The following is a 13,405-nucleotide window of genomic DNA, read 5'->3' on the forward strand; positions in this document are numbered from 1 at the left end:
AATATTTAAAATTTGTGGTGCTTCAATTGATAGGGGTAGCCCATGAATGGTGGCATCCTGGCCTTGTCACCCAAGGTCATCGACAAATAAAAAGTTATGATGAGTTCACACAAGAGCTTGTAAAAAGATCTGATAGGACACATCCGCAATGGTGCTTCAAACAATTAATCCAACCTAAGCAAGAAGGAATCAATATAGCAATAAATTATATCAATTTAAATTTTTTCCATCACAATAGCTTTACTGTTCTCAGTATTTGTCTCTGTCTCTTGTAGAGCAGCTTTGTGATGATTTCTGGTCACATGTTTTGCTGATTGGGGGAGGGTTAGGGGCAGCCTCATCACAGTGACAAAGTTAGTGGGAGGCTTGTCTCTTTTTACAAAGATTTCTGAAGTAGGGGCACCCTTTGTTCTTTTCTAGAATGATTTTGGCTTCTTGGTCACTTACAGTTTGCAAATCTAGGGAGGGTCTCAACAACAACATAATGTTATGGTAAATTGATCTTGTTAGTTGTATTTAATAGAGGAGATGAATGCTCTGTATATAGATTTACAAAGATGATGTTTCTAAAAGAAACAATTGCAAACTAAAGATGGAAATAGAAACTGCCTATTAAAATAAAGATAAACTAAGATAACTATTAAAGAAACATTATAATATAATAATACCCTCCCTTAATAGTCATCCTCTAACAACTGTCTTTAAGCAAAATGTATATGATCAAGAAGCTAAATTCATGCAGAAAAGAATAGAGAAGGGTGCCTGTTCTTCAAAAAGCTTTCAAAAAAGAGAAGAGCCTGCCATTGAGCTGATTCTGCCACTAACCCTCCCAAAATCATGAAAACATTTGACTAAGAATCATCACAAAACAATTAACTCGATGTTGGATAATGGAGCTGCTCTACCCTGGAGACAGAGACAAACATTGAGAATAGTTATGGCATGTTTTTGAGGAAAAAATAACAAACCATCCAAATCATAATGATGCCCAAAAACAAAAGCCATGATTTTCAAGAGAAAAATTGGAAAAACCAAACACAAATTTTGAGATTAAAAATTGATCAAAACTAAACAATAGAATCCAAGACATGGATCGGAGAATACAAAGCTTTGTTCTTGAGGAAAAAATGGTAAAACCCACCAGATAATTTTTGAGGAAAAAAGTATAAACCCACCAGATAATTTTTTAGGAAAAAATATGAAAACCCATCAAAGAAACCTTCATGTGCCAAAACACAAGACTTCATGGTAAAAGAACACATGCAAGAGCATGCAACTCTCAAAAAGCACATGCAAGTATATTCAATTGTTGAAAATCAGAGACTTTTGCTCAAACCAAGAAATTGTGCAATCAAAACCCTCGAGTAGATTTCTGATTTTGAGGAAAACATCTTCGAAGACGAACCGCATTATATCATAAAATACCTGCAATGATTTTCATTTAAAAAATGTATTTTTTTGGGGGAAAAAATTCCAGCTGAGAAGAGGCTCAAACTTAACTTGAAAAAACTGCTAAATGTTATGGAACCCCATTGGCCCACTTGGACACTATGTTATGGTAAAACGATGGTGTTGTAGTTGTATTAAGTAGAGGAGATGAAAACTCCTTATATAGATTTACAAAGGCGATGTTTCTAAAAGAAACAATTGTGCACTAAAGACGGAAATAGGAACTACCTAATAAACTTAAGATTAACTAAGATGACCATTAAAGAAACATTATAATATTCTAATACACAATACCACAATGTTTACATGAGAACCCAAGGCAGGAGAAAACCACAACAAATTTCTTGCTTTATATGAATTTCTTTGACAATTTTTGTACGCACCAACCTTCTAGAGATTTGGTGCCTACAAACATTATAATTATTTCTTTTACAATATTTTTTCATCTCCTTCATCATAATCTACATTATATTCTTCTAAAAATCTGCATTATAAAATTGTCCAAATTTGCTCAAGAATCATTTGAAAACCTGCCATGAGTTTACATAAATAGTCAATCCGATATGCTGGTTCCAAATCTGGTTTAACCTTGTATGAGACCTTGCTTCACAAATCTCATTATAGTCTTCAATATAAATCTGATTTATTGCTCACAATTCTCTGCTTTGATCTTACACTACTTTCATTTAGTTACTTTTCTGCTCTACATCTGATAATATTCTTGCCGCCAAATCACCATGCATATATTCTTGCACTTGTTCCCTATACATATCTGTATATATCTTCTTTTTCTCTGCATATATCTTCCTTATATCCAGTGAAACTTGGTAACACACACCCAGCCCAAAATCGAGGAGTGCCCGATGCAGGGATGTTCCTGAGACGGGTACTTGGAGTACCCAAGTTCCCCCACCACTGCCAAAGTGTCACCGCCACGCCGCTTGAGGGCTTCATCAACTCTATTAAGAGGAACAAACTTATCTCTAATTGGGCGCTTGGGTGCTTCATCCCCTCTGTTAAGAGGAACTAACTTACCTCTAAGAGAGTAGAGAAGCTAGTTGTTGTACACAATGTTTTGTATATCGTAGATCGCAAGATACACTTATGAAGAGAGCCAAGCAGCACGATGTAGGGTTGGTTGGTGTTCATATTGCGAAACTTGAGCGCGAGGAATCTATTAGTTCCAGTGATGAGGACTTTGGCTTCGGGGATGATTAGAGGCTTCTATCTCTACATTTTGTCATTTTGATATAATGTTGTCACTTTGATAGTGATCATGATTCATATCATGCATGATGGTTCACATTGTTATCATCTTTATCCTTATGATATAGCTGATATTTGATAAAAACTAATATAAATCCCATTTCTTGATAATTTGGATTTCTATTTGAATCTTGATTTATGAATGTTACTATTGGTTATGTAGTATGTTACCATTTTGAATGTTCAATGGTTCTGGTTCACATTGCATTTTTGCTATGTGCAAGTATTTCAATTCGGTAAGTTATACTGTGACATCATTTCATAACTAGCATTTCATTTTCTATATGTATAGTATGCAACATCCCTCCCCCTACCAACTGCTGGCCCTCTCCCTGCTGCTGTCTCCCTGCCGTATGCAAATTGAGGCCCTTTTCTCCCATCCTGGAGACTCGTCCTTGCATCCTCCTGCGCTGGTGTTCACTGCTTATATCTGCATACATACTCTTTATATTTTCTTTTTAACATTAACTTGCTGGTGTATATTTGTTATATATTTTATTCTTCACACTCAACACTATTCACTTATATGCCTATCTTCGGAGAGACACGTCTCTTCATTCTTCTTTGATCCTATCTTTTAAGAAAGTCTTTTCACACGCTAATCATAACTTTGAATATAATTGCTCCCTTAGATATATTTATCAAGACAAATCATACTTTTTGCATTTCTGTCAAGGAGTTATGTGGCAAATAACTTTGCTGACTATGCTGCCATTAGTATATTCTAATAGCTGTTTTGCTTATCCATTATCAGTGCCATTATTTGATTGGTATACGTACGCATCACTGGGCATTAGTATGTATATGTGTGAGTATCTGTTTGTCTTGCTCGATGATGTGCTCAATATGCTGACAATATTATTAAATTGCTGATCTTATAGAAAGACGTATTTATGTTTCTCACATCTGATAATGGCAAACTGCAAATGAATCTTGTGCTCCAATATATTCTTGTTTCGAAACAATGTATAAGCAGATAATTATTTTCCTCATTATATTTGCTAACCAGCAATTGGTTGTCATTTTGTTTCTGAAGCTCCAAAGTAATTGTATTTTTCTTCTTCAATGAAGAGCTGGATACTCTTCTACCATGCTCCACCAGATACCAACATATACTGAATCTTGTACTGTAAATATTACTGTTACTGTATTTTCTCCATTACTGAGTCACAAGCTCTCTGTTACTATGTCTTACAGGAAGCAATGACTCTCACAGAGCCAATAATCTGAACTCCTATTTATATATCAGCACAATACTCAGAATTAACTACTTGATAATTCCGAACTCCTGAAATAATTTGAATATCATTATCTTTTAGTTCCACTAGTGTTACTTCTGTCTTACTGTTTTATATCAGAATTGGAATCACTATCGTTATTAAGCTTGCTGATGAAGACTCTGATGCTGATGACGACTCAATTGCTGTTAACAATGGTTTTTGTCAAAAAGCATAGTCAACTGTAATATTTTGGCATCAGCTAGTATACCAATTTATTTTTCCATATTATAATTGCAATATTTTTTGCGGACTTGGATTCATTGAATCTGTAGACTATGAGGGACACGATTTAAATCACATTATGTTTTGTTCTTGATCAGATTACACAACAGACTGTTATATCAATAATTAATTGTTGTCTTCTCAATTGTCTTCAGTCATCTTTAACATAATCATGCCATCAACAACATAAAATCTAACAGCAAGTTAGGTAGATATCTTCAAACAGTGCTTGTTTTATGGTTAATACTAATACTGAGGAAAATTGTGTTGTAGAGGCTTTCCATATATTGTGCTCTAGAATCTATACACAGAACCTAAGTTGCCAGAACAAGAATGGTCATGGGATCGTGGATTTGACCACGTGTGTGGGTGTACATGTGCACACACAAATATATGATACATTTCATTTGCATTTTGTCTTCAAAATGCACTGCAATCCATTTTTAGGGTTGGGGGGCAATTTGCAAAAAAGTAAAAATAAGAAAATAAAAAGTGAGTCATGGGTTCACCTTGGGGACCCACCAAGTTTCAACACAATCCTGGTCAAGTCCATGGGGGACCAGATCTGGACCTTGAACCCATGCTGGACAAGGCCATGACCCAGGCTCTGTAAGGGCTGCTATGGTAACATAACCAGAGCTGAAAGGGGTTTACTGGGTACTGTAAAGGTCACTGTTCCACACAAACACACTACAGATGCATATGTATGAATGTATCTACATGATTCTGTACTTGTTTTGATATCATGCTAGTCATTGTAAGTAGTTAGTATTATAATTTATGAGTTCTTATACTATATGCATCATTTCATAACTAGCATTTCAAGAACTATATGTATAGTATAATACTGCCCTTGTGCCCTGCCATCACCATCCTCCCAATTGAAGCCCCTTTTTGCCCGTCCTAGAAACCTGTGCCGACATGTCCTAGTGCTTGTGTTACACTGCTTGCCCCTTTCTGTAGAGGTCACTGTTCCACACGAACACACTACAGATGCATATGTATGAATGTATGTACATGATTATGTACTTGTTTTGATATCATGCTAGTCATTGTAAGTATTTGGTATTATAATTTATGAGTTCTTATACTACATGCATCATTTCATAACTAGCATTTCAAGAACTATATGTATAGTATATTACTGCCCTGTGCCCTGCTGTCACCATCCTCCCAATTGAAGCCCCTTTTTTCCCCGTCCAGAACCTGTTCCGCCATGTCCCAGTGCCTATGTTACATTGCTTTCCCCTTTTGAATGGGTTTCCAGTTTTGTCTTGTTTTGCTCTCTCTGCTTTGGAGGGTCCTTCACTTGCACATCTATATCAACTTTTGCATGGTTTGGGTTTACCATTTTAGGTTTACCCTTGGTTCTTTATTTTGATTGGAAGAAGGGAATTTAGAATGGAGATAGGCAATGCAGCTTTACTGTCATTTGAATTGTTAGAAGATTTTTTATATTCTAAAAAAGGCTAGACCCAGTCACCCGCCCACCTAGGGAACTTGTTGGCTGATTCACTGGGGTTTGGCTAGACCCCTGGAAGATAATTGATACAGCTCAATCCCATGATTGGCACAGATCCATAAAATTATGGGCACAGCTCAAGTACTCATAATTGTTTATGTTAATCCCAAAATGAAGCACATAAACCACACATCATTGCTTATAGAATTTCTACCCATAAATTAATGTCTAGATTGTGTTGCCTTTGGTGGAACTACAATTTGAACAATTGTTATGTTGTCGTTGTTGTCACACCGTATTGGTAAGACATCTGCTAATAGTGTAAAGCGCCATATTATTTGATTAATGAAGAGGATTTTAAAAGAGAGATAACACGATGAATTAGTAAAGTGGTTTGAGTAAAGAGGAGTAAGTATGGTGGAACTACAAAGGGCACTTGATCAATTAGTATTTGACAAGATAATATGTTGTTTGATCATTGTATTAAGTGAAGAAGAAAGATGAGTTGAAGTGTAGAATAGATGATTGATGCAAGTAAAGAAGTTGAGTAAAACACTAGTTTGACCAAGCAACAAGTTACTAGGTCAATGAAGAAGTTAAGCATTATCATGCAAAAGATTAAGGAACTTGAGTATTAGCCGAGCAAAACAGTAGTAGCTGAGTGATGGTAATGACAAAGAAAGATGAAGGAAATTAAAGTAATGACTGAGCACAACAATGGCCGAGCAAGCTAGTGCAAGCTGACTGAAGACAAATCAGTAGTGACCGAGCTATCCAGTGATGACCGAGCTGAAGAACATAGTAATAACCGAGTGTCAACATATTAACAGTTTGAGAAAGAGTCAAGATTTGAGGTTGACACAGTTGAATTTACCGAATAGTCAAAACATGTTCAAGATGAGGATTGATGAGTTGGCATGTTTAATTCATGAATTAAGTTTGTTAAGCAATCTAAGGCAAAGATTCAATGACAAGTTTCCAGAAGTTTTAAGGAAAGAAGAAGAAAGACAAAATGTCATATGAACATATTCAATGAATGTAATCAAACCCTAAGATCTACAGTTATGTTTAAATGGCAAAAGATTAAACCTGTCTATTTAAGGAGGCATATGACATGTTTTACAGTTGGTTGGTGAATTTGTGAAGAATAAGTGGAAGAACAATAGTTGCAGAGAAAAAGCGAGAAGTTGGTGAAAGAGAGATTGCTTGAGGTGTTGCCAAGTAGATCAAAAATGCAAAATGTGATAAAGACCGGTTAATGAATCAAGAATGAGCTGAATGGAGATATGAACATGCAAAGTGAGTTGTAATTTATTAGATCAAGCTGAATGGAGATATGAACATGCAAAGTGAGTTGTAATTTATTAGATAAACCTACTTGTTACTTTCTAACCATTGTGGTAGTAAAAAACCCTTTAATCAAAGTGACATTCTGATGAGATGTTTTTGAAGACCTCTCGAACAAGGTCACTCCTAATAGGGTGATCAAATCTTTTAATAGTCACACATAATAGATTGTTTTGTAACTTTTAATAAGGTTGGCTCTTAACCGAGCTCATTTAAGAAGAGTGACAAAGTGGTAGCATGTTACTTGGTTTTTTCCCAAATTGGGTTTCTACGTTAAATCCTGGTGTCATACTTGTGTGGATGTTTTCATGTGTTATGCTATTTACTGTTATATGTTTCTGCAATTTGGCCAACACTAAAACAGGGAGTTAGGTGATGATATGAATAAGTTGAATTATTGATGAGTTGCTATATTGACCGAGATGATTTATGAGTTTGATTAAGCTGTTTGAAGTTGTTAAAAGTTGAATTGGTACCTCTGGACTAGAGGATAACTGATTCACCCCCCTTCCCCCCCCGTCTCAATTATTCTAATCACTCTTAACAGCCTTTTCAGTTGCTATTGATCTTGCCATTTTGTTACATCACAAAATCTTTATGCTAGTTCAGTTGAATTGTGTTTTGTTCATTGTTCTTAGAGAAAACCACTACTACAGAGCTTGAATTGTTTAACAATCTTGTGAGCTGAGTCATAGGATATGCTAAATTTCATCCATGAAGTTTGAATTTCAGCCATTTTTAATCCTCTCCGAGCCTTATGATATTTAATATAATATAATATTGTTCTTTATAATAATACTATTTTATTTTAAAATAATAGAGTTATTTTGTTCAATTATTTAGCAATGTCAAACTATTTGACAATTTTGTGGATATACTATTTATACTAAAAAGTATGTAAATTTATATAAGTTAAATTTAATGTCATTTTTTTTCAGAATTTTTACCCTTGCCTAACTTCATCCAAATTTTATGATTGACTAATTTAAATTCGAATTTTTACCCTTGCGTAACTTCATCCAAATTTCATGATTGACTATTTTATACTAAAAAGTAAGTAAGTTTATATAAGTTAATTATCAGAAGTAAGTAAGTTTATATAAGTTAATTTTCAGAATTTTTACCCTTGCCTAACTTCATCCAAATTTTATGATTGACTAATTTGAATTCGAATTTGAACCTTGTGACTTAGGTTGTGAGTAATGCCCTTTTTAACTGGTGTTTTGCAGATTGTAGCTCTGAGAAGAGCAAAGAGACGGAATATGGAGAGATTGGTGCTTGCTTGTGGTGGTGAGGCTGTTAATTCTGTTGATGACTTGACTCCCGATGTGCTTGGCTGGGCAGGACTTGTATATGAGCATGTGCTTGGGGAAGAAAAATACACCTTTGTGGAGAACGTTAAAAATCCTCACTCATGTACAATTCTTATAAAAGGTAGGCTCAAAAACATGTAAATTATCTGTCTTTGTTTTGCAGATTATGCCATTAATAATTATTAGGGCTGTATTTTGAAGATTATGGGGCTTAATGATGATTTTGTCTTTTACTAATTATTATCAATTTTTTGTTCATCTGGTATTTTGCCCATTGCAGGGCCTAATGATCACACTATTGCTCAAATTAAGGATGCAGTCCGTGATGGACTGAGGGCTGTCAAAAATACAATTGAAGATCAAGCTGTTGTCTTGGTAACTTGCCATTTTTTATTTAGTACGATCTTTTTTCGGTCTCATAGCTAGTGTATATGGTTCAAAAGGCAGCACAATTTGCTTAAGGTTATGCCTCCACTTAGCTAATGGAAACATATGACAGAAAAAGTCCATTGTCAACCTCATTTTAAAATTTGATTCCAGTCATTCTATTATTTTATTGTAGATGCCATATAATCATAATAAATCTCCAGGTGTTTTGTTTTATATTTTATTTGTCTTTGTGTTGAATTTGTACAAAATTTAAATTAATTTATGTGAAATTTTTAGAAGACTTTTTTTGCAACTATCTATAAGTTTTGACTACTATTCTACCATATATTTAATGTCGGATCTGGAAGTGTATCTATTTCAGTGTCGATTGGATTGCATTGCTTGAACATACTGTACTCTTTGTTGATGGATATTAGGGTGCGGGAGCATTTGAAGTTGCAGCAAGTCAGCATCTCAAGAACACTGTTAAGAAAACTGTTAAGGGGGTAAGCCATGAGTTCTTAATCATGGAAACATATGATATTACATGTCAGATTTTCTAGTTTTATTTTATCATTCAGTTCAAACTTCATATCGTTATATTTTACTCCAATAATATATTAAGACGAGACCTTTGAACATGATGTTAATATCTTTTCTAATATTTCGAAGCAGAGGTTTCAAAGAGTAAGTTAATGTATATTTAGAGGTATGTTGCTGGTTTGGATTCGGTAATCTGCTTTTCCAATTCGTCCAAACTTTTGGGGGTTTTGGGTTTGTTAGTGCATAACATGTAAAAATCTCATTCACTTACACACACACACCAACCCACAAATATATATGTTTACTTATATTTAATAAGCAAAGTACTTATACAACATAAATAAGAAAACATAAAATCGATTGTAATCGGTTATAAGTTTTGCGAGTCACGTACAAAAGAATAACTATTTGAGCAGATTTTGGTCTTGCTTTATGTTGCGGCAAACCGGTACCTGGGCAGAACCAGGAGCAGAGCCAGGCCTGCAAGGAAGGACCTCGTAACTTAAGGAAGAACCTCCCAACTTAGATTTCAATTTATATATGGATAAATAAACTTCTACAAGTCCTTTTGTGAGAACCCAGAAGCACGACCCACTGTGTAAACCGCTAATTGGAAGGCATACTTACTGAAACTGCAGACATGCTAATGAAAGAAAAATTAACAGAAGTATTTTTCATTTTGCCTGTTGATTTGTTGAATCTGAAATTCTTGACAATAAATCTGTATATTTAAAACTTGGTTTTTTGGGTTGCTTTTCAAAGGCTCATTAATAAGATCTTTTGAAATGTCGATCAACTAAAATGATATTGATGATAATCTTTTAGACGGTGATGGAAAAGGCAGCATGCTGGGAAAAACTCGTGCTCTTTTCTTTCTTTACAGATAGGAAACAGCAACGAGGAGCTTCCCCAGGCACATAAATAAGTGCCAATTTGTGCCAAGAAGTGATATCATAAGAAATTGTCGGAAAAGAAAGTACAGTATATAAACTTTTCAAATAGGATTTGAAATAAAGCATCTGAGTTATAATTAATCAATTTGCTTTATGTTTTGGTAAAGTAAATCTCTGTTTTTATTAAACTGGTCTTTTTGATTGGTAAATTGAAGATTACATTTTTTTGGGATGGAGGAAGCACCATTTAATAAATTTGCCCAACGATATTTCTATACCTATTAATGGCTCATTCTTTTTTATTTTCAGCGTGCACAGCTCGGAGTCGAAGCCTTTGCTGATGCTCTTTTAGTTGTGCCAAAAACTCTAGCAGAAAACTCTGGATTAGATACTCAGGATGTATTGATTGGGCTCCAGGTGAGATTGTTTGTTGATATTGCATAAACATAGAATTTCTGGACTTATTTCTATTTGTTATGCTTTTGGATATGTCTGACTGTGTTTACTACAGGCTGAACATGACCAAGGCAACATTGTTGGTCTAAATCATCATACAGGAGAACCAATGGACCCATATATGGAGGGCATCTTTGACAATTACTCTGTCAAGCGTCAAATCATCAATTCAGGGTGTGTTTTGATATGTTTTATTTTACACCAAATTATCCTACTACTACGGTTACATGTGTGTGCCAAAGTTGCAAGTGGAATAATTTCTTGTCTGTTTAAACTGCACCTATTATCTTTTATATCACTATAGACTGCTATCTAACCCAAAATATGTTGGAGTTAGCTCAATAGAGTCCTGTAATGTTTTCCACAAGATCTTACATGAATTATGATCAACATTTGTGCTTCTGTTTAATTTGAATGTATTACTGACATGAATGTCTTGTACAGCCCCATGATTGCTTCACAGTTACTTCTGGTGGACGAGGTGATCCGTGCTGGACGTAACATGCGGAAAAGCTGAACTTCTAATGTTGGCTTCAAACTTCTGGCATCGTTCACAATTGCTTGGAAGGCGGATGATAGCAATTTTGTAGAGGGGATGATGGGATATTTTGTAATTTCAGACTGGAACAAACCGATGGCCTAGCAAGCAAAAAAATTGTTTTAAGTACCGAAGCATTAATATGAAAGTACATGAGGTTCGTGAGTGTTCAAAGCTAATTTTTTAACAGACTTATTTTCTTGTGTTTTCGTGTGCCAAAGTTCTTGATTATGGGCGTTTAGATTCTTTCGAGCATGTAAGTCTGCACGTACTGTTGCTATTACATCTTGGCATTTTAGTCTAGTGCACAAGACGGCCCTTTTATTGTTCTTTGTATATTTTAATATTATTAATTAGCCCACAAGGTTCTTGCCTTCCATTGCATCCATCTCTCTGTCAAGATTCCCTCTGTTGAGGATTTGATTTTCCTATTATACAATTATGAGAGCTGTATGCTTCTGACAGAAATTTGTAAACTGTGTGTCCACATCTGAAATGATCTGTTTACAGTATGGCTTTTTATTATGTGGCTTTTTAATTTGTTTGGAAAGGGATTAAATCGATTTTCAGACATAATATTGCAATGCTTTGGCTACAGTGATCATATGTAAGTTCCAGAGGTGATCCTACGCTATATTCTATATACACCTCTTTTTTTTCGCAAAAAAAAAAAAATATATATATATATATATATATAATTTCTTATTCTTGTGTGAGCAATATATCCGATGGTTAAAATTATGTATGGTTTCAGTGGGTGTAGCACGTTCTTTCTATGGAACCACAAATCAATGTGATGTACATAACTCAAGGTAAGGATGCAAATATCTGTACATTAATACTAGTTTCTTAATTTTGTTAGTAGCTATACACGCCGACATATATAGTCTAGTACTTCAATTTGATACGGTGAATTCAAAATGAGTATCATAAATCTTTAATTGAATTAGATAATATAAATAAAACTCCTACGTCATGAAGAAGGGGTTATTGTTTTTAAAATTGAAGAACTGTTGTAATGTCCTTCCTCTAACTAACCTTTAAGGGTAGACTAGTATTTAGATGATAAGGGAGGAAAAGAAACTATAAATCATTCCTCCTTTCATTTTAAAATCTGGGTTTAGATTATACCCTCTTTTTATAAAATCGTACTTAAATATTAAAAGAATTTATATTAAATGCAAAACTACAATAAATGTATTTTAATATATAATTACATAAAATACTTAAATATTAAATGAATATATAATATTAATTCCAAAACTACAATAAATCTATTTCAATATACAATCGTATTGTGTTTGAAAATCAGTTTTTAGTTAAATGAATCATTTGTAATTAAAAGAATCACTTGTAAGGCGAAGTGTAGAATAATCGTGATAGAACAATAGAAAAATGTTAATTTAGGTTGAAATTGTTTATATAATTATTTATAGATTTATCAAGTTGAAGATGTTAAAAAATTAATTGTGAATTGAACTATAGGTAGTACGAGGTTATTTAAAAATGTAATTTAATAACATTATATTAGAAAGTGCACCTTTTCTATTATTAAGAATTATATTTCATTTTGATAAGAACTATATTGTACTTGAGATTCTATAAAATAATTTGATTTAAAATACTTGGGGACTATAATTAATTGTTCGTTAAAACACAATTCTTGTTAATTTAAAAAAAAAATTAAAGTTACTATGCGATTCCTACATTAGATACTAAATTTATTTACCTGTGTAATAAAAGACCAAGGAATATAGCTGGGTATTACGATTAGTCTCTATATGGGGGTGAAATTTGGTGTAGAATTGATTCTATGTGGTTGTTAAGGAAGGAATTTTGGTTATCATGATAGAATCAATCACACTGCCGTATATTATTGAATGTAGAATTTTGTTGTATCTATTGCTATGGTTGAGTAAGAAATTGTGGTTTGTTATTTGAGTATTGAGAACTTTATGAGTTGGGTTTTCCATCTGTTTGCTAGAGGCCAGCGGGAGTCGTCATGCCTCATATTTTGCTCCTATGGTTGTAACTAATGTTTGTGGCCTATAAATATGTACGATGTTATATTTTGTATGTTGTTTGTGTAGGGGGTCTGCTTGTATAATGCAAGTGATTTGGTGTATAATTGAAGAAAATTTGATCTCTGAAGATATGAACTATTACGTGGGATTTGGCCTTTGATTGATGATTTGGAACTTAGAAGGGTTCCTATATGATATGCATATGGTGATGTTGTTACATCCATGTGGCTCCGATGAGCATTT

At 34.0% G+C, this 13,405-nt stretch overlaps 1 protein-coding gene across 1 annotated transcript in view; it reads left to right on the forward strand.

Moving 5' to 3' along the window:
• The window catches only part of LOC149532271 (T-complex protein 1 subunit zeta 1), a 67,296-nt gene extending 55,633 nt beyond the window's left edge, over positions 1-11,663 (forward strand). Inside the window, exons 10-15 of the mRNA XM_089806498.1 lie at positions 8,256-8,460; positions 8,620-8,714; positions 9,146-9,214; positions 10,454-10,561; positions 10,656-10,774; positions 11,045-11,663. Coding sequence (XP_089662624.1) covers positions 8,256-8,460; positions 8,620-8,714; positions 9,146-9,214; positions 10,454-10,561; positions 10,656-10,774; positions 11,045-11,117 — 669 coding nt within the window. The 3' untranslated portion in view covers positions 11,118-11,663. The remainder of the gene's footprint in view (positions 1-8,255; positions 8,461-8,619; positions 8,715-9,145; positions 9,215-10,453; positions 10,562-10,655; positions 10,775-11,044) is intronic.
• The last annotated feature ends 1,742 nt before the right edge of the window (positions 11,664-13,405 follow it).

The sequence above is a fragment of the Cupressus sempervirens genome, chromosome 10 (genome assembly GCF_028749045.1).
Source record: "Cupressus sempervirens isolate cs-2001-9-10 chromosome 10, ASM2874904v1, whole genome shotgun sequence".
NCBI lineage: Eukaryota > Viridiplantae > Streptophyta > Pinopsida > Cupressales > Cupressaceae > Cupressus > Cupressus sempervirens.